General features: G+C 37.6%; 2 protein-coding genes across 3 annotated transcripts in view; one reads left to right on the forward strand and one right to left on the reverse strand.

Moving 5' to 3' along the window:
• Positions 1-12,947, forward strand: RFESD (Rieske Fe-S domain containing). Of its 2 annotated transcripts, none has more exons than XM_058533081.1 (4): positions 1-74; positions 8,626-8,801; positions 8,909-8,943; positions 10,635-12,947. In XM_058533081.1, exons 2-4 carry the CDS (start codon positions 8,627-8,629, stop codon positions 10,896-10,898), a joined length of 474 nt encoding a protein of 157 aa, XP_058389064.1. In that variant the 5' UTR covers positions 1-74; position 8,626; the 3' UTR covers positions 10,899-12,947. The 2 variants fall into 2 exon arrangements, with proteins under 2 accessions (XP_058389064.1, XP_058389156.1); XM_058533173.1 differs by lacking the exon at positions 1-74 and adding an exon at positions 201-930.
• The window catches only part of SPATA9 (spermatogenesis associated 9), an 18,460-nt gene continuing 9,198 nt past the window's right edge, over positions 12,931-22,192 (reverse strand). Inside the window, exons 2-3 of the mRNA XM_058533301.1 lie at positions 18,223-18,318; positions 12,931-13,481 (exon numbers count right to left, since the gene is read on the reverse strand). Coding sequence (XP_058389284.1) covers positions 13,209-13,481; positions 18,223-18,318 — 369 coding nt within the window. The 3' untranslated portion in view covers positions 12,931-13,208. The remainder of the gene's footprint in view (positions 13,482-18,222; positions 18,319-22,192) is intronic.

The raw sequence follows: 22,192 nt of genomic DNA on the forward strand, positions 1-22,192 counted from the left end.
AACTCGCGCAGTAGCGTCACGCGCGGTCCGCAGCCGACCGGTCTCGCGGAGGCGGAGCGAGGGACTTGAGGAAGGTACGTTCTGTTCTCGCCGCGGGGTTGGGCGGCTGGCGCGGGGCGGGGCTCGCGGCGCCGCTGCTTCCGGCCGGGCGGCAGGCCCGGCCTCGGGCTTCCGGCGGCGGCGTTTTGGAGCGGTGGCTTTTGCTCCCGGCCTCGGTCCCGCGTTCCTTAATCGTTACTCCGCGGGGCAGGCTTCCGCCCAGTCACATGCGGCCCACCGGGCTCGTTCACCTTGGAGCGTGGGCCGCACCCTGACCTGCCGCCTCGGTGGGGCAGCCGGGCCTTCTCGGCCAGCGGTGCGGGCGTCTGCGCGCTCTGGGGCGTAAAAACCGCCCCGGTTGCTGCGGCCGCGCCGGCCCCGCTGCGCGTCTCCAGAGGTCCGCACAGCCGCGCTCACACGTGAGGTTCTCGAGTGCCGCTCCGCATAACGACCGCAGACCGTCTTCACTAAAACGTTACGTACGGCTTGAAGTCACGTCGGAGCTGGAAGGACCGCAGAGATGACAGCTAACGGGCCTGGAGCCGTCGCCGCGGTCGCGCCCGCTGCGAACGCTCGACGTGGAGGCGGCGTCTGCTCCTCCCCGCAGCGCCGTGCCGCGGCCTTCCTCGCGGGCGCGCACCCCGCCGCACAGCCCGGTTCAGCGTCCTGCCCCCAATCCTGCCCACCCGCGAGTCACACCCGGCTGAGCCCACCTGCTGGTCACAGGCTCTTAAGATCGCCCGCGATGGTAGCGGATTCCAGAGCGGCTACATGACTTTATTACCTTATTAGGGAGGTATTCCGTTTTGAACATTTGTTGACGCGACTCTTGCACATCAGCATTCCTAAATTTAAAAAAGTTGAGGACCATCATCTTTGGTGATATATATGGTGATTATCTATATATAGTGATACACATATACGCACGCACACATATACATGTGTACACACAGATGTCTTCATTTTGCCAAATGTCAAGATAGTCTACTGGCAGACCACGTGTTTTTATAAATCCGTGGCTGCTGCTTAGATGCAGTGTTAAGATTTATGTATCAGTGTCCGCAAAACTTAGGCTCATAAGATCTGGGTTTGTATCGTGACTGCTACTTTGCAGTTTGGGCAAGCTTTTGTTAAAGAGGGTCCTTTACTTAGTTTTCTCATCAGGAAAATAGGTATAATCTTTACCCATTGGCCGTTTTGTGAGGATTAATGAACTCATATATGCAAAAACCCCAAGGAGTGGCACTCACTGAAGGATAGCTAGTTTTAGCTATTATTATTCTGCCATCCAAAGAGATACAAAACAACTGTCTAAGGCATTTCTCTTCTCTGAACCTGAAAGCAAGGATGTCACCCTGGAGTTATGCATTCTGATAATGTGTACGCCAAGTCCCCAGACTTAGTGAAAGCACCTTAGTCAGTGCTCAGGAGGAGTAACAAGTTCCTGTCATTTCGTGTCTCTTTTCTCCCCAGTGTCTTATGGAAACTTATGTTTTTTTAAAAATTCAAGCTGAATGGATTCCCTATGCAGGAAAGGTGTCTTAATAGAGACTGAGAATCCATTTAGCTAATTTGTAATTTTATGTGGTGTTTGCACTTTTAAAAATCTAATTTTAGGCACAGGCCAAAAAATATTTCTTGAAGAGAACTGGGGAACAAAGCAGCTAAATTTTTCAGAAGGAAGTTTTCTTATTCTAGCCCGTAAACTGGGTAAGCCATTTAATTTTTCACTTTGTTTTTATTTAGTTAAGATTCTCCTATCTTCAAGTCCACTCAAAATAGAGATATGTGTGGGAGCATATGAATAGTGCATCAAAGTAACAGTAATTAAGGTGAACACAGTGGCTCTTATTCTTGTCTAAATGGACGGTGATGTTCACAACATTTAATTAAGAATAATAAGGGTGTTAATTTTAAATAGTCACAAGATATCATAAATAAATAGAACCACTTATGATTCATGAAGGGAACAATTATTTGAAGGATAATACTTTCCTAAGCAAAATGCAAGACTGTAATCATACTTCTCTGAAACCCTTATCGTTTAGCCCCAGCTTTCTCTGCTTATTTCTTATCAGCCCCTGCGAAGTTCACTACAGTTTTCCTCGGTTGGGCAAAGACTGTATGTTCCAAGCAACTGACTCTTGAGAGAGGATTGTTTTGGGGTCTCATTTATTTGGGAGTCAAGGAGAACTTAACTTTTGATGCTACTCCACATGTCATCTATTTTGTTACTTGCTTGATACTAGTATTTCTTTTCTAGTTTTTGCCTGGAAAAAGAAGAGAACTATTCATTTATTTCCCCCTCTAGTGCCAAGTTTTGAAATAAGCTGTACAAAATTCTCAAATAGTCCATTCATGATCTATGCACAGGCACATTCTCTGAGGATACAAAGTGCCATTTTTATCTTCTTTTTCTTGGATTTTGGATCATTTGCTACATAAACATAAAGTAGGATACAACTTAAATATTGAAAAAGAATAATTTTAAATATAAGAATTAATGTAATATTTTGAGATATTTAAGAAATTTTGTGTTTACTCTCCCCTTTTCTTTATAAATTTACCCAATATATATGTATCCATGAATAATATATGGTTTGGGTTTGCCTTTTTTTGCATTGGTAAAAATGGAAGCATACTCTGAATTTTTAATTTTTTTTCATTTAAAGTTACATTTTTAAAATTAATCCAAATTGATGTAGCTATACGTTTTTCACTGCTACACAGCATTCCATTGCATGAATATAAAAATTATCCATTCTACTGTTGATGGATTTTGAGTTGTTTCCTGTCTTTTGCTGATATAACCATTCCTGTGCATGTCTCCTCGTGTACCTGTGTACATTTCTCTGGAATATACCTAAAGTGGGATTATTGGGTCTTGAATATGTTCAGCTTTACTGGGTAGTGCCAAACTGTGCTAGCACTAATTGATGTCATCACCATCAGTGCTCCATATCCTCGCCAATACGTGGTATAATTTTTTGCCAGTTTGTTGGATAGAAAATAGTATCCCTTTTGTGCCTTTGCTTTCCATTTCTTTTACATTTTCCTACTAATGAATCTGAGCATCTTTACATGTGATTACTGGCCATTCAGATTTCCTCATCTGTGAAATGTTTGTGTCTTTTGCCCATTTTTCTTTGGTTATTTGGCATTTTCTTACTGGTTTATAGGAGTTCTTCATATATCTGAATCTTAATCTTTTGTTGGTTATATATGTTGCAAAGTCCATATTTCTTTCATTTCTTTTTCTTCAGCCTATTTCCCCCCTCTTTCAGTTCATCTGTCTGTCCCCATTTTTCTTATCATTATTGCCCCTCTGTCTGTTCTGTCACAAAATGTGATAAAGGCTGCACATCCAACACATGAAGGTAAATACTACCCTCTGAGCAATTTGTGTACTTTGAGTACCTGCCAAAATCGAGTAAAACCAGATAACTGTTGAGAGATGTAATCATCCAGCCTCCTGTCAGCCATGACTAATCCAGAAAATCTTGGCCATGGTCTTCTTTGCCTTTTCTTAAAAACACTATATTTCTGCTTTTTTTATTGTAAAATAATTTTTTTAAATAGCATATGTGGATTTTTTCCATTTTTAAAAAAAGTAGGTAAGTCGGAGCAAGGGTTAACAGTGCAAACTTAAGAGTACAAATTTGACATCTCTGTAATTTCCTAAGCTTGATTTGTATAATGCTTTCATTTATATGTTGAATTCAAAGCTCCTGCCTCTTCCTGTCAGCACACATGCCCACACACAAACATCCCTCATCCTACACCTCAGTTTCGGAGTCCAGGCTTATGTAATATCTAATAACTATCTTCCTTATGGCTCAGAGGTACCCTTCTCAAAATAGTGGTCTATAAATTTTTTCTTTCTAAAGCTCACTCCTAACATATAGAGATTTTACTTCTAAATAATAATTTCTCTGTTTTACAAACTTACTTTTTAAATGAGCCACGCTCTTTTCCTCCTAACACTTTCCAACTTCCAGTCAGTCATACAGGATTAAATAAATATTTATAAAAATTTTATATTTAAAATATAAAAAAAGAACCTGTCAGAAGGCCTGAACCCTCTTGGCACTGCCATGTAACAAATTTTCCATCTTGTTGGGAGGGGATTGTGTCTAAGCTACGTACATCAAGGTCCAAGGGCCCTTTTAAAGAAATTGAATATATGTGTTTGTATGTAAAATGTTAACCTAAGACAAGTGAAATCAAAATGGCAGGTTCCTGTTGATCTCTCGTTCATCATTCTATATAATCATTCTGTGTGACTTCCTATGAAATATGACAATATTACTGTATTGAAGAGGATGTAGATTAGGAAGGATCATCTTCCTAAGATTAGAGTATTTATTTGAAGCTGACACGTGATTTATAATTTCGTTAAATATCTTAAATTGTAGACAAGTGTATGTGTGTTAAATATGGTAAGCATTCCATGGCAAACTTGCTAATGTTTAACAGCATCTGGGTCTCTACAACTAACATGGGCTGTCACTTTCATTCACTTCCTTTCCTTTTCCAAATGTAATTCCTTATCTTGTATAAGGCAGAGCTGGAAACCTCTCAAGTTATCTGGAACTTTCTGTCACTTCCCACTCTGATGAAATATCCATAAAATGATGAAATTGTTAAAATGGAACTGAAAATGAAAATGTTGAGTAAAACCTAGCCTTACCATAACCTTTAGAGTTGTTACATATTTTGTTTTGTGTGCTTGTGTCTGACATAGACATCTATTGAGACGTTATGACTGAAGAGTTATTTGAGGTTGAAAATACACACACACCACTTTTAAGGCTGTGTGCTTAACTGTGAATTTCAAAGAATGGCTCCTAAATGTTATACAGTGATGTATATGAATCATTATTTTGATTCAAAGACTGGATCAGATCTATGTAGAGTTGACCCTTGAGCCATTTCCTGTGAACAATATTGAGAGATTTCTGGTCTTGATTTTTCCCACCTTTTAATTTCTATATTTGGCCAAAAGTATATTTAGGAGTATAATAGGAGACAAACTTTAGAAATATAGTGTAGTAATAAGAAAAAGAGAGTAGTAATAGTTATTCTAGTTGTAAGCCTTTACTTGGATGTTAACCAGTATTTGATTTCTAGGAGAGTGGAGGTTTAGGCAGTAAGTGAAGTTAGAAGGAGAAAAGAGTATAGGGTTGGCCCAGCTCTTTATGAACAACCAAAGTTTGGGGACAGAGTTTCCCAGGAAGCCCATGTTTTCTTCATATATCATTCATTGTTTAATACATAGAGGTGGCCAGCATTGGAATGGATTTTACTTCACTGCCTGCCTTTTTGGCTGGATTACCAAGTATTTGCCGTTTGAGGAGAATATAGGATAAAGAAGTGAGCAGTGAGTGAATTTCATTTGATTAGCAATGGATTGGACACTCTACTGGTCTTGCTTCTCTTCAGCCTCTCTTCCACCTGACCTCTAAATGTTGATGTGCTTCAGGAATTGTGTTAGACCCTCTTCCCTATCTATGCTCCCTTCTCCAAGTGATTCCATTGAATTCCATAACTTGAAAACTCCCAGATTCATCTCTCTAGTGATTCTCAACTCTAGTCTCGTATACCTGATCGTTGACTTGATATCTCCACCTCGATGTCTCTAAGGTACCTCAAACTCAGTATGTGCAAAATGTAGCTAGTTCTTGACTTTCCATTCCTGCAAAATACCATTCCTTTCTCAGTCTTTCCCATCACAATCACAATCTGCTTGGTTACACAAACCTAAAACCTGGGAGCTATCCTTATTTATTTCTTTTTCTCTAGATCTCCATTCCAGTTCATCAGCCCAAACTCTCTGTGCCTCGTTCAGTTTTCTCACTGTAAAATTTAAGAAATACATTCTTTGTAGAAATAGGCTGGAGGATTAAATCAGTTAGTAAAGTCCTAACAGTTCTGACATGTAGTTAGCCCAATATCATTGTAGCTACTGCTGTTATTTTTGTTGTTATTATTATTATTACTTTTCTCCCCCACAGAGTCAACACCCTGGTCCAAGCCACCATCTTTTCTCCCATGGACCACACGATAGCCTTCTGATTTCTGTGCTTCCACTTTTGTTTTGCTATAGTCCATTCTCCACACAGCCAGGGCATTCTTTTAAAAACGGATCATGTGACCCTTCCCTGCTTTCCAACTTCAGTGCCTTCCCATCGCTCTTAGAATAAAATCCACATGCAGTGCTGCGTGACCTGGCTCCTGCCTCACCAATCTCACTCATTATGCTCCAGTCTCCTTTCTGTTCCTCACATTAACCAGGCTTGTTTTCTTTTCTTTCTTTCCTTAAGGCTTTTGTATTTGCTGTTCCTTCAGCCTGGAATTCTCTTCCTGTAGCCCTTAGCGTGTCTAGTTCATTTGCATTTTTCAGGTTTCAGCTCAGCTGTCATCTCAGAGTCACCTTTCCAGTTCATTCTTTGCAAAATGGCCTCCCCCTGTTTCTCTCTCTCATATTACCCAGTTCATTTTCTTCATGGCTCTTATGATAGTGTATAATTACCTTATTTGTGTATTTGTTTACTTATTATTGGTCTCACCAACTAGAATATAATTTCTAGGAGGGCGGAGACCTTATCTGTTTTACTTCCTTGAAGTGCCAGTCACATAGTGGGTGTTCAGAAAATATTTATCAAATGAATGATCATTTCTAACAAGGAAGGAGAACTTTGGACGAGGAGAATCTGAAGATCTACTTTTGAAAGTTTTCTTTTTCTTTTGTAATTCTGCTGTGCTAAAGATTATTGTCAACAGCCACTCCTTGAGAATTCTGCCTGCTTGCTTTTTCAAACATATTTCTCCCCAGATTACAGAGAAACTTGTCATCAGTGTCCCAAAGATAAAAGTAGGTTGTGATTAGATGTTACCATCAACCTTTAATTTCTGTCATACAGTAAAGGGGTTGAAGTAGCCCTGCTCTGAGATAATGGTCCAGGTACATACAGGATCTCAAGCCTGAGTGTTGTGGGCAGCCTCTCTCCTGTCCACTCACATAGTGGAGTGAGCTTGCCTTATGCTAGTTGTAAAGTTGGATATTGTCCAGAAGTTAAAAAGATTCCCATTCTCCAGCAGGGGGTAGAAACCATGCAGGGATATCGGATAATGTAATTATTAGGAAATAAAGGAAAAGGCAAAAACCCTTTGAGTGGTCTCAGTTTCTGTCTTGGGATTTTTATTTCATTACAGGCAAAGATTCAAAATCTGCTCTTGCCTAGGGGAGAAAGCTCTTTGTAAACCCTGACATAAGATTATACATGGTTCTTTTACACTTTTTGAAAGTTATAGACCACCATAATCTCTATCCTGAGATAGGGAGGAAAAGCAGGAATCTTTCCAGAAACTTGGGGATAGCCACTTTAATGGAAAGAGGGTAGGAATAATCAGATAGATCTGGGATTAGGAGTGGAGAAAGAACAAATATAGAAATTCTTGGCAAAACAAGATATATAGTTTTATTCAGAAACTATCACAGAAAGAAACCGTAAATACCCCCATTTGGGAGGTCCATCCTCTACATGGAGCCTGAAACCCCTGACCCTGGTGTATCTTGATGTTTTCTTCTCACATGGAATTAACAGACTATGTTCCTAAAGTATACAGAAGGGCTGTTTCAAGGGGTTGCTTTCAAAGAAATAGTTAAATGTCTGTGCTGAGAAAAAATATATTTAGAACAATACCTGCAAATTTGGGTTTATATACCTCTGTAAATTAATTGAAGAGAAAGTCATCTCTTTGAATGCTCAAATAAGGCAGAAGAAAGTAATGACAATTTCTGTCTGGGTTAAGAAAATGAGAGGTGTCCATTCACACCTATTCGCTTCTGCTAGAATAGTTATCTGGTTGATCTGTAAGAGCTGGCTGTCCACTCCAGGGAAACCAAGTGAGCCGCCTCAACCAAGGGGTCCAAGCCTATTCAGACTATCAAAGAATCCTACCTTCAGCAGAAGGCTGAAAACAACACTGATAGTAACCAGATGTTGTTTAGCATTGAATTTGATAGGGAATGAAAGGAGAGTGAAGGGTCAACGCAGTGGCCCGGGGTTCGCTGGCTGGGATACAGGGCACGGAGCTATTCACTGCTCATCAAGCCATGCTGAGGTGACCCACATAGAAGAGCTACAACTCTACAACTGTGATACACAATTATGTACTGGGGCTTTGAGAAGAAAAAGAAAAAAAATGAGGAAGATTGGCAACAGATGTTAGTGCAGGGCCAATCTGCCTCAAAAACGAAAGAAAGAAAAGGAGAGTGAAACTTTAGTCTCTGTGTCTTGGGAGTTCTAAAATATTCATCTTACACATTGAAATTAATTAAGTCCAGTCTCAAAGGGGGAAGTCCTCCCTCATTTTGGCAAGTGTTAAGAGTCTAACTCAAAATCATGACTACCTATAATCCAGTATTTATAAATGTTTTATTTTATAGAACTACAAAAAAATGCCTCCCTTGGTCTCAGAGAAATCAGACTTCTCTATGATTATCTCTGTGAGTTAAGTTGTAGACAAACTAGTGAAGACCACTTGCAATTTTCTTTTTCTTTTTTTTTTTTGTTCAACTAGCATGGATCTTGATGGCTCTGAACAAGATCCTGAGATGAAGGAATATTCTTCTGTCTGTGTTGGCAGAGAAGTTGACATTAAAAAATCTGAAAGAATGACAGCTGTTGTCCATGATAGAGAAGTGGTCATTTTCTACCACAAAGGAGAATATCATGCTATGGATATTCGCTGTTACCGTAAGATTTTATTTTTCATTTGTAAACCTTCTATTTGTTTCCTAACTACAAAACTATCAAAATTTCAGGTTTTTAGTGACTAGATGTAATATTCAATTCCTTTTCAGACTCAGGAGGACCTTTACATTTGGGAGAAATAGAGGTATGTAAAATTAAATCTATTCTCAACAAACTCAGATGTTTCCTTATTTATATTCTTATTTCATTCTGTATTCAAAAATAATTTTTATTTGGGTTTGAACTATATTTTAACGCTTTAAGTATAATTGCTAATATTCTTGGAATTCACAACCATACAAAGAAAATCATTTCAAGATAAATATGAGAAATAGGCATGTCTTCTAACTTAGCAGTTATACTCTTGAGATATCTACCCTACAGATATAATTGCACAAATGTGTAAGTATATATATAGGAGATGTTCATTGTAGCATTATTTATTTTAATGAAAAATTGAAGGCAACCTAAATGTTTTAACAATAGGAAACAGTTTAAATAAATTATGAATAGCCATGCTGTGGAATACTCTGCAACCATTAAATTAATGAGGCAGATCTATACGTATTGGTATGGAGGGATGTCAACCATATATTTTTGAGTGAAAAGAAGTCATGGAATAATAGGTCTAATGAGATCCTATTTTTTGAATAAAAAATAACATTCACTTTTTACTTTATATTTACTTTATATTATATATTAATTCTGCACAGTTTGAATTTTTCCAACGAGTATGTATTACTTTTATAATGGAATAAAGATATATATATTTTAAGAAAGAAACCGCACTTTGAAGGCTTAACTGAGGAAGGAATGGGGGAACAGTCTTCCTTGCATACCCAGACTAGCTGCCTAATTTCTTATTTTCTACTTTATAAAACTGATACCTTTCTCTCTCTCTCTCTGACTGTAAAAAATACAAGCTTAAACTTAGTGTTCCACTCTCTATATTCTTGCTGTCTACCTAGTTCCACAACTCTCCTCATGTTAAAGGATATATGTGTGTTTAAATTATGAAAATAAGTTTGTGAGTTATGAAAATGTGAATGTTTGCTGACAGTTATGTTGGGGTACAGTATCAGTATTCCTGCACTTCTGGTGTAGAGAAAAAAATGTTAGCACCTGGTGATGATAATGTGGAAGAATTTCCCTCAGTTTCACACCATAAGGAGAACTGTAAGAGCTTGCTACTCAAAGTATGTATGGCCCATAGACTAGCAACATTGGTGTCATCTGGGAGCTTCTTAGAAATGCAGAATCTTGCTCCCCGCCCTAGGACTACTGAATTGAAACAAGATCTACATTTAAACAAGATCCAGCTGATTCCCATGCTCTTTAAAATTTGAGAAGTACTGCTTTAAGACAGTTAAAAAGTAGGGAATTGACTACTTTGGATCGTAAATTGCTCTTCAATTAACATATACACTCATGCCTTTAGTAACCTCTCCTGAATTTGTATCTGAAGCTTATCATTCTTCCAGCAGCTAGTGAAAATTCCTGTAGAAGCACTTGAAGCCCTTGCCTCATTTCTGTCAAGAAAGTGACCTTCTCATCTAATAGATAATAGCACAGCTGCAGTCACATGGTATAGTTGCCTGAGCTAGTTATCTTCTCATGGAGCTCTAATACACTGGGTTCTAATCAACTGCAAAAGGGACTTGGTGACTGCCAAGATGAGGTTCTGCCTTTTGCTGAATAATTTGTAAATGAGAGGAAAAAAGAGAGGCTGGCCTGTTCTTTAACCTGGTTCTTCTGCAATAGATTCCGTTCTGAGGTTGAGGTTTATTGTGAATATTGGAAATGTCAGGTTATTAAATCAATTATTTCCTTCCCCAGGATTTTGATGGACGACCGTGTATAGTTTGCCCCTGGCATAAATACAAAATTACTTTGGCAACAGGAGAAGGTCTGTATCAGTCTATAGACCCTAAAGATCCATCAGCAAAACCCAAGTGGTGCTCCAAAGGAATAAAGCAAAGGATTCATAAAGTGACAGTGGACAATGGGAATATTTATGTGACTCTTTCTACTGAACCTTTTAAGTGTGACTCTGATTTTTATGCCACTGGAGACTTCAAAGTAATTAAGATTTCTTCCTGATAAAATTACATGGCAATGAAAAATGTTGTGTGTGTTTCAAAAATATTTTTAGAATAACCTTGCTTCAGTACCAAAGATTAATTTTTTCAACATAGGCACATTTATTACTTTTCTTTAAAAACCATATATATCTGAGAGGTTCAAAAGCACATGTACCTAGTCTGATATAAGGATTATCATCAGGATCTATAGAAAACATTTCATCCAGTCCTCTGGATTGATTAGAACCTGAAGGTGATAGGTTTGGAATGTGCATTTTAAGAAGGATGAGAATAATCTGGAGTAACCAAAATGAAGAAGAGGTAATAAGTAAGATCTACTAACAAAATTTGGGGGGAAAATCCCTGTTTGATATAGCAGACTTCATCATGGAAAAGTTTTAATATATACAGAGTCAAATAATAAACTCCCATCACCCAACTTCAACAGTTATCAGCATTCTTTCATTCTTGTTTCATTGATACTTCCATGCATTCTGCATCTCCCCTATTTGATTGTTATTATTTTTTTTAAGGTGAAATTTAAATACATTGAAATGCTTAAATCTTAACTGTTCAGTTTTTCCAAATATACAGCAGACTTTTTACACTTAAAAAAATGCCTCCAAAAATGGGATCAATTTACATGCTGAATTTAAAAATAAGAAACTTATCAATGTGCTGGACATCAAAACCAAATAAACCTTGGTTCAGTTTCTCTCCAGTCAAGGCAGACAGTCTCAAAGTAAGGAAGACACAGCTGCTGCCTAGCCATGAGCAATGTGAAGTCTCCTATTGAGTAAGCCAAAGTACTCTGAATGGCAGAGTATGAAATTTTCAAATAAAAGTTTTTTTATTTTTAGAGAACTTTGTGCATGTATGTACAACAATGTGTTTCATGTAAGTGTTATAGAGAGAAGAGATGTGAGGTGTCGTTCCTCAGAGTCCCTTCTGCTGAGTTCACAGGCATGGTTGATGGTCAGTTGGTTTACCCTTTTACCACGCCAGTTCTTGATGGCCCGCGCTGCTCTGGTTGCCTGGTGCCCACACTATACTGTAACACCCTGGGTGCTGATCATCCAAAACTCTGCAGCACGTAGTAGAATATAAAAGTAGGTGGGGCCAGAAAGAACTAGGATGAGCAGATTTTGAATTCAGAGTGAGAAAAGCTGTCTGTCAAGATTGGAACTCAGTCTCAAAACACAGTAATCTTCTTAGTGGCATAGGATTAAATTAAGGTTCCAAACCTAATACTTAACATTCTAAGGGGCCCACTTAGATTCTCTCCCTTGGTTATTGTAAAAATAATAAGTGAATACAGTATGTATCATTAAGGCTCTGCTTACAGAGCCCTTGGCTACATATTATTACATTTCCTTTTCTGTTGGAATATGGGTAGCATGAGCTAATACAATACTTGTTACTCATTTCTCAGACTACTACTAAAGAGCCAGGGTTGGGCTTTTTATAAATACTGTTTATGGCAGCAGCTACTCACCAGGAAATGCAGCATCTCTGGGATGGGTACATCCTAGCCTATTATATCAGGTGCTAAGCCTCCAGTGACCAGTCAGGTCTTAACACATGCCCAGAATTTAAAATGCATGGAAGAAACCAAAGTATCTCCTGCAAGCAAAACCATGGCCCTGGTTTGCAGGGCCAACGACAGAAGCATTTTCTCTCAGGATTCAGTGGCAACAATGAGTAATATGGACTTGATTTCTGGTTTTAAATTTGTTCCTCTAAATCTGGAAATAAAAAATGTCATGTCCTGTCCTCATATGCAGAAATCTTCCCATCAATTTGTAAATAATATTTTGTTTTATAAATTTATGACATCTGTGAATTGCAAGTCTCTCATAACTTTACAGATGAGTTATAAAAGAATTGATAATAGGCAGACTCAAACTATGCAGCCTGTAGATAGAAAATAAATATCTTTTATCTCTAAAAAAGATATGTAGCATTTTGATAGAGATATTTCCCTCCCAGATAAATAAAGATACTTGAAACAAGTCTTTAATAAAAACATAAATGTATTATAAGTACATCCATATTATAAACCACAGCATAAAGTCTAACCCACCTAAAGGTACATTTTCTTATTCATTAAAAAATATCATATAGTCATACATACATTCTACATCAAGATTCATTTTATTTTCTCTACCATATAAATACTAGAGAACGACATTTAGTAGTCCCCCTGCCCCCGCTTTTTTAAAGCAGAACAGTCAGTATATGAAAACTAGTTTTCTAGTTTTGTCAGATGAACTGTCATTAGATAGATAACTCTTAAGCTCTGTTCAGTGATATTTATGTTCACATTTGCTCATTCATTCATTTCAGTTGACTGGTCAAACACAGAATGTAAAACCTGGATCTTATTACTCAACTTATTAGCAGGAAGTTTGGGGCGATCTAAAATATTGTCTGGCTTCTCCGGTAATGACCTGTAAGGTTTTGCTTTGATTTCACCTTCAGGAAACACAGGCTCAGAAAAGGCTTTTCTAAGATTTTCACTCTCCTCTCTGTTTTGCCTTATGGATTCTTCTTCTTGGAAAATTATCTTTACCTTCTCCAGCACAGCATTAACACAGACCGTCTAATAATAAAAAAATTTTTTGAAAGGTAAAGTTTCTTTTTAGGCTACTAACAGATAAAAAGTCCTATAAAATGTTTAACATAAAGTCATTAATGTCCATATTCTAATAAAGAAGCACTTCTGTTCAGGAACCCCTGGCACATGATAAACATCAGGAGATTGATTCCTTGTTCTAAATGTATCACACCACAATCTAGAAAGAAATTAAAACCTAGTATGCTTCAATAAGGACATGCTTTACATCTTTTTCTCCCAACTTATTAGTTTTTTTGCATCTTTATTCTCTGATTTATAATGAAGCATTTGCTGAGAGAGGCAATTTATCCCCAAACATTAATATCTCAAAGTAGACTTTTTGTTTTTACTTTTTTCCCCCTAGACTTTGCTTATACCTATGTGTGTAATTGGAAGGGCATAAACATTTTGTAAGAATTTAGTAAGCTAGTAGATCAATGACTTCTAAGCAAACGTGATCCACTTTCCCTCAAAAAATGCCATTCAGTACTTTAAGGAAGAGTGTCAAAACAAAACATAGATAAAAATAACTTCAAAAATTGAGAATTACTAAGAACTGTTATCTGTTAAACTTATTCTGTAAGTTTACTAATGATGATGATGCCAAGTATTTAAGGTAAACAACAAGAATAATAAAATCCATGAAATACGAGAAGACCTAAACTAGCTTATTTTACCAAAGAGATGCCTCAAGGTGACATAATAGGCTGTAAACACTTGGAAAGTTTTCCTAAAGAGGGTAACAGAGGAAGGACTGAAGGCCTGGGCTTGAACAGCCTCAATTTCCTCCTGACCTCCTGCCTCCCACTACAAAATGGGGGAACACCAGATGCTTTCCTTCACTTCCCTGCAGTTAGTGTGTGGCCACGTGACCTGTTCCGACCAATGAAGCAAAAATATGTCTGCGGCGGAGGAGGTCAGGAAGGATTTTTGGAAAAGTTTTCCTCCTAGACAAAAAGAAAGACTGTCTTTTGCCTCTACCTATGCCCTCCTTCCTGCTTTGGACACTGACATGGATGTGATGCCTGAGCATGAGGCAACAAATCTAAGGACCAAAAACAACAAACAGGACAGCGGAAGAGAAAGATGGAAAGGCCATGATGACATGTAGACCCACTGTACAAACCTGGGAACTGCCTAACCCCAGACTTCTAATAAAGTGAGATATTTAAGTATGTTTATCAATTAAGGCACTGGCAGGTATTTTTTGTTACTTGCATCTGGGTATATCCAAACCTAGAGCTATAAACCTTGAGGCCCATCGCTTCCAGCTACAAACTGCTTCATCCATTTATCCCAAATATGATCATTTTCTTTATATGCCATGCTGTGAAAAAAGGTTGGGAAGCCCTATCATATTTGATACATTTCTTCTTCCCTCACCTACAAAATTTTATCTGTGCCCATTCTAACCACTTCTGTCTCAGTCTCAGAAAATGAAGGGTCTTGATCAAGGTCAGCATCTCGCTCTTTGCTTTTAACCTATACCCAGCATCCTCTCTATTTCCCTGCCTCGTCAACCTCTCCTTCTTGACTGGCTCTTCCTCTGCAACCTAAGACATGCTCAAGTATCTTCTATCCTAAAATTTAAAAATTAAAAATCCCTGCGGCCCTGTTTCCCTCTTGACAGAACATACGCTGTCTTTTCTTGATCAAACAAGAGGCTACATTCATGGTTTCCATTTTATCATTTCTTTACTTCCAAGCCTGCTTATTTATGTCTTCCTTATCCCATCACACCACTGAAATAGTTCTCAAGATGGTTAACTCCAGCATCTTTAGTTAACTAGATCTATTGGACACTTTCTTTCTTTCTTTTTTTTTGTGAGGAAGATCAGCCCTGAGCTAACATCCATGCCAATCCTCCTCTTTTTGCTGAGGAAGACCGGCCCTGGGCTAACATCCATGCCCATCTTCCTCCACTTTATACGGGACGCCACCACAGCATGGCCTGACAAGCGGTGTGCGCCCGGGATCCAAATCCGGGCCGCCAGCAGCAGAGTGCGAGCACTTAACTGCTATGCCACGGGGCCGGCCCCTGGACACTTTCAAATCTTTATTTTACTTGACTTTTTCTGCTTGTATTTGATGCTTAATCACTCACAACTTCCTGAGTCTCTATTTCCTTGATATGTTTCTCCTGATTCTCTTCCTACTTTTCTGATCTTTGTCTCCTTTGTAGATTTCTTCTCAGCTCACTAAGTAAATGTTGCTGTTCTTCACATTTCTGTCAACTTTCCACTCTTTTCACTTGGCATGGTTCCACTCAGAGGACATTAACTTCCAACATATATGTTGTTTGTTTTCAAAACCATAATTCCAGCCCTGACCTCTCCTAGGCCTTGGTTGCATAGATAACCAGTTACCAGGTCACCAAAAAATTGTTTATGTTACCAACTTAGAAAGTTTATAGTGTGAAAAATCATATAGGATCATTTCAAAAGGCTTTGAGAAATCAGAGTTTAATTTTGGTTTTAGTCTAGTTTGTTTTAGTTTCACCATAACCAATTCATCCCACCCATTTTTTGCAGCATATTTGCATCCTAGTTCAGTTGAATGTCAATTCTGTATGAGATTCACATCTCAAAAATTTAAAACACTTGCAAAATATTTATTTGATAAATTCAGTTTTTGAAAAAACCTGTGAATATGTTTAAAAGTAACTTCTTTTACTTTTTTTTCCCAAGGATTTCTTGGTTATTCTTGACCCTTTGCATTTCCCTATAAATTTTAGAATAAATCAGTCAACTTACACACACACACTTGCTCAGATTTTAACTGGGACTGCACTGAATCTATAAATTATGGGGAAAAGTTAATCTTTATTACTGTGTGTTTCAATAACAAAAATGTGCAAGACCTCTATCAAAAAAACCATAAAAATTAAGAGAAATTAAAGAAGACCTAAATAAAAAGAGGGATATACCATGTTCATGGATTGGAAGAAGGATTTATTCTACCAGTTATCAAGACTTATTATAAAGCTCCTGTAAATAATACAGTGTTGAATTGGTACAAGAATAGACAAATAGATCAACTGAATAGAAAAGAGAGTCTATAAACAGACCTACATATAAAAGGACACTTGATTTATGACAAAAGACGTATTCTGGGGCAATAGGAAAAGTTTGTGGTTTTTTCCCCTAATAAATTGAGTTGGATCAGTTGGGTACTAATGGAGGAAAAATTTGACCCTTATCTCATACTAATTCCAGATGGATTATAAATCTCAAAGTGAAAGGTAAAATAATAAAGTTCCTAGAATATATCAGAGGATATAGTTTCATGATCTTGGGTGTAGATCAAGATTCCCTAATTAAGACATAAAAAGCGCTTAAAGGAAAATACTAATAAATTGGACTACATTAAAATTAAGAACTTCTGTTTTAAAAGACAGTGCTAAAAGAGTAAAAAGGCAAGCCACAGAATAAAAGAAATTTGCCAATAGGTAACCAAAAGAGGGCTGGTTCCTAGAATATATTTAAAAAGTACAAATCAATAATAAAAAGATAGACAACTCCCAACAGAAATATGAGAAGAGACTTTAAAAGAACTTCACAAAAGAGGATATCCAAATGTCCAATTAATATATAAAAAGGTACTCAATCTCATTAAATTAAGGAAATGCAAATTAAAACTACAATGTGATAATACTACATACCACAAGAATGGCTAAAATGGAAAAGACTGACAATACCAAGTGTCAGTGATGATACAGAGCTACTGGGACTCATATAATCTGCTGGGATGAGTTGCTAAAACCATTCTGGAAAAATGTTTGGTAATATCTACTAGAGATGAACATGTGCATATTCTGTGGTCCAGAAATTTCACCAAAACAGATGTACAAGTATATTCATAGCAACTTTATTCACAATAGCTCAAACTGTAAATAATCTAAATGTCCAACAATAGAGTGGATAAACAGTAATATATTCAATCAATGGAATACTACACTGCAATAAAAATCAACAAACTACTGCTATAGGCAACAAATGAGTGAATCTCACAAGGATAATGTTGAGCAAAAGAAGACAAATATAAAATAATATATAGTATATGATTTCATTTATATACAGTTCAAACAAAACTGTCTATGGCATCAGAAGTCAAATAGTGGTTGCCTTTATAGAAGAGGTTAGTGATTATGAGGAAGGCAAGAAAGGCTTCTAGAATGATGGTAATGTTTTGTTTCTTGACCTGTGTGGTACATAGGTTAATAGATTTTGTGATAGTTCATCAAGCTGTATACTTTGTATGTTATGTTTTTTTTAAAAAAAGTTAAAGGTAAGTATAAATGGCAATGGATTAAAAGAAAATCCTTTATATTTTTGTCATGCTTTTTAATGAACACTTTTGAATTACAGCACTTGTAATTCAAAATATACTAATATCAAAATGATAGACCTAAAAAATGGAATACTGAACTTTAGCCAACCATGGCACAATGGCTGAAAGAAAACAACTATAGCTAAATGAAAGAAAAACCAAAATGTTTTGACCAAACAGTAATAAACTTTATAAAAATAAATAATTTTAGTTACTTAAGCAAATTAGTTTTTGGTGGATTGATATGGCTTCTCAGAAAAGTAAATTTTTAATGTTAAATTATTTTGTGTAACAAGAGAATAGTACCTTAGTTTATGAATGGACTATACAGTATATCTTTAACATTACATAAAATAATTATATTTATTTCTAGATTCTAATCATTTTCTTAACTTACCAAATAAATTAGTGCTGCATATGAAGCATACATTATGCTAGTTAAAGCAGTCTTTGCTGGAAAGGAAATGATTTCAAACAAAGAACACTTTCTGACCTGCAAAAACAGAAACGAGGTTTTATTTAAAACAAAAGTTTTCAATGTTAAATTTTACAATGTTACCGTAAAATGAGAACTTAGATATTTCTCTCTAAAGAAAGTCATCTACTTGAGATCTATCTGGGGTTTTTTTACATTCTGAAAATATATTGGTTTATTTTTCTCCTTTTACAAAAAGATACTTTCTTTTGCCAATCAAAACCTCTGTCAAATCTATAAAACACCTTGCTTTCTCAAATCTAAATAACTTTTTTACGTTTACCAAGTGTGCTCACTAGGGGCTGCCACTGTGCATGTTAGAAAAAGTCTTTGTTCCAATTCAAGTATCATCCTTTAGTAAATTATTCACCTCTTCAATTAAGCAAACATCAGTCAAAATACTGAGCATTTCCTAGAGATTAATGACCTGCTTGGAGACTGCTGAAGGCCAGCATTAATCTTAGATGATGATTAAGCTTCAGGAAATGCTCTGTGCTCATATCCAGCATGCTCTTTTGAAACGTAGAGGTTTACACAATAATGAATTTGTCTCTCAGATGTTTCTAGCTTCTGGTAATAGAAGGTGTCCCTGCCTCAAACATAACTGTATAATATATTCAGTTTAAAAACTGTACTCTCTTATAGGCCACCTCTGTTGCCTTGAGCAGGTTATGAAATGAAGACATTAAGAAAAACACTGCTTTCCCATTCAGCATTGAAGTGGCCACTAGCCATTCTCCTCTGAAGTAAGAGTCAAGCCACTCCATGGCTTCAATACTTCAAAGGTATAGGCTGTTACTAACAAAATCATGTAAAGGCACAGTAAAAATGCACAAAAACTAGAAAGAACAGTATGTAACTATTCATTAAAAGTTTTAACATTGGAAAACTGAGAAATTGATAGCAGATGGTTAGGTAAATTATGCTATATCCGCTCAATGGTATATTTTAAAAAGTGCTTCTGAAGAACATGTGATAACATTTTATTGAACAAACATTTATATGGTACTGTGTACCAAGTCCTGTTTTAAGTGCTTGTTGTAGTATACTCAGTTTTTACTGATGTTTTACTCATTTTACTTACTGATGCCACTACTGAATGAAGAACAAAATTGCCCACCATAATTTCCCTTTTTCTCTCTTAAGTGATTTATGGAATACTGAAGCCAAGAATACTATCTAGCCTAGTAGCTAAGAGATGGTGGGGTGGGTTGGAAGGGTGAGGGGGTTTCCTTCTTATTCCCTACCTTTCAGGCCAGATCAACTCTTAGATATAGGGATAGGTAGGGGCAGTTTTAGCCCACTCTCTCCATAAGTCAGTCTGGAAAATTGCCCAGAGTTCCTGGCTTCTGAAAAGTTTCCAGGAAATGAAGCAGCTGCTGCTCTTTCCCTCTTGCTACAAGAGTCAAAATGATAGCATGCCTTTGAATCCCACTATTCGGCTACAAGGAGACAAACATACAATTAGAGAGCAGACATTAGGAAGGAAAGCAGATACACTCCAACGCAATGCCTCCTAGCCGAGTAAAAGATGAATGAGTTTGTGAATATGTGGATGTAAGTGGGAATCCATACTCAATAACTGGTAGGCCATATACAATAAAAATGAAAGTGGTGTCTGCACGCATGAGAGATTACTCTCTGTTTCTGTTTCACTGCATCTTTCTTTCTTTTTCAGATTTTGTCCTTCATCTAGAAGTAATTAAAACTGATTGTTTTGGGGCCAGCCCGGTGGCGCAGGCGGTTAAGTGCGCACGTTCCGCTGCGGCGGCCCGGGGTTCGCCGGTTCGGATCCCGGGTGCGCACCGACGCACCGCTTGTTAGGCCATGCTGTGGCGGGGTCCCATATAAAGTAGAGGAAGATGGGCATGGATGTTAGCCCAGGGCCAGTCTTCCTCAGCAAAAAAGAGGAGGATTGGCATTGGATGTTAGCTCAGGGCTGGTCCTCCTCACAAAAAAAAAAAAAAAAAAACTGATTGTTTCAAAATGAATTATATATTTGATATACATTATGCTTCTGAATGATGAATTTGTATATTGCCTAAGGGTCACTTTTTCACCATGTTAATGCTTTTAATAAACACTTGCTATTCCCATAACAAATCATCCCCATAGTGAATACATTTCCTCTAAAATTTATGCAGCTACTGGAAGTAGCCATTTTTCAATTTTATGACTCACTTGCAGTACATGTTTTTTCATTATAAACCACGCTGTTTCATTTTTGGCTTGCTATGAGCAGAAATAGTGTATGGTAAAAACAGATAAATAAACAGGAGAAATTTGGTAAATGAGAGGCTTTATTTAGATTGTCTTGGCCTATTTCAAAAATTTTATCATAACCTTGCTGTTATATTAATTTATTTGCACATGTAAAAGTATCTTGGTATCAATATTATTTCTCTCATATATTTCTTTTTTGAATTTGGTAATATTAACATATAAGATACATGGATATTTCAACAGTAAAAAGATTTCGATCTTTAAATTTCTCCCACATAATTTTGATTGCCTGATCTCATAAAAGAAGTACCTGTGTTCATCTTATTTTCACTGATAATAAGGTAAATCACAAATAAATAAGATAAATCACCCTAGCTAATACATATCACCCAAGTAAAGTTTAGAAAATAAAGATCTACTTATAGGTGACCTGAAGGTTGGAGAATTACCAGGCCCAACTAAGTTTATGTTGTCCAAAACCACCTTGATGAGGGATACTAGGGGAGTAATAAGGGAAAGTCTAACTTGTGATTCACAAATAAGTGTTGCAAGAAGTACTGACTGCTGTTAATAGACAGGTCCAGAGAAAAATGTTTCCCATGAGTTTGGGAAAGCTACATGACCATGTCCCTGCTTAGCAGCCCATAATACTCATAAGCACAGGAAAGACTCCTAGCAGGCCACAGTAAAGAAAACTATTTGACCTCGTTTATCCCAGTATTAACTTCCTTTGGACACTTTGTTCTTGAATAAGCTCTTAATCAGGTGGTCCTGTAAAAGCTCAAATGTCCCAACCTCTTGGCCAACCTGGAGAAGTATGTCTTCAAGATTCCAGAGGTTCTACCTTCTAGGAATTGTCCTTTTTTCCCAGGTCTTGAATTATACCACCCAAAGTAGCCTCGTGGCAGGCCCCTCAAGGACTTACAGAAGTTCTTGATATTTGTGAGGTTTACAGTTTAAACCCCAAACTGGAATCTACCTTAGAGGGTTGGGGGTGAGGAAGAAACTTTACTTAGATAAGCCTCTGCCCTTCATCTTGAAAGAGGGAGCATGAGTTGACTGAGATCCACTCATGGCACAGGCATTTTAGAGGCTGAGGGTTTTCTTCACTTTTGCCCATATGTTGCCTACACCACTCCACAGCGCCTGTACAAAGTAGAAACAGTCATCTCTAATGCTACTATCAGGAAGATTCTATCACAAGAAGAGCTCCTGGTTCTGTGGCCCTGCATTGGCCTGCCCAAGTCAACAACTATGTCTGGGAGCTGACGCATCTTGGCTGAAGTCAGTGTTCAAGCTGATTATCTAGGTCACTGCAGCCTAGAGCAGCTGCAGGCTTCACTCAGCCAGGCAGCTTACAAGGCTAAGCAGATGCGTCATTCTGTAAGTACTAGTGCTGGGGATGCTGAAAAACACCAGGAAATTCTCTACTCAGAGTTCTCCATTCCAGAGGCCCCTTTAGAACTAGCACATATATCGCTACAGTCTCAGCCCTGCAGAACCTGGAAGGGTTTGAGGAGCAACCTGACTCAGCACCCATAGAGCCAGGTGCAAAAGAAGTCTCTTTTAACAAGATGGCCAGCTGGAAAGGCCTGACTCCAACTCTCTGTGCTCACGTGAGAGCAAGCCATCAGAATGTCTTCAGGTCACTTGTATAGGTTGGGTCTTT

The sequence above is a fragment of the Diceros bicornis genome, chromosome 1, assembly GCF_020826845.1.
Source record: "Diceros bicornis minor isolate mBicDic1 chromosome 1, mDicBic1.mat.cur, whole genome shotgun sequence".
Lineage (NCBI taxonomy): Eukaryota > Metazoa > Chordata > Mammalia > Perissodactyla > Rhinocerotidae > Diceros > Diceros bicornis.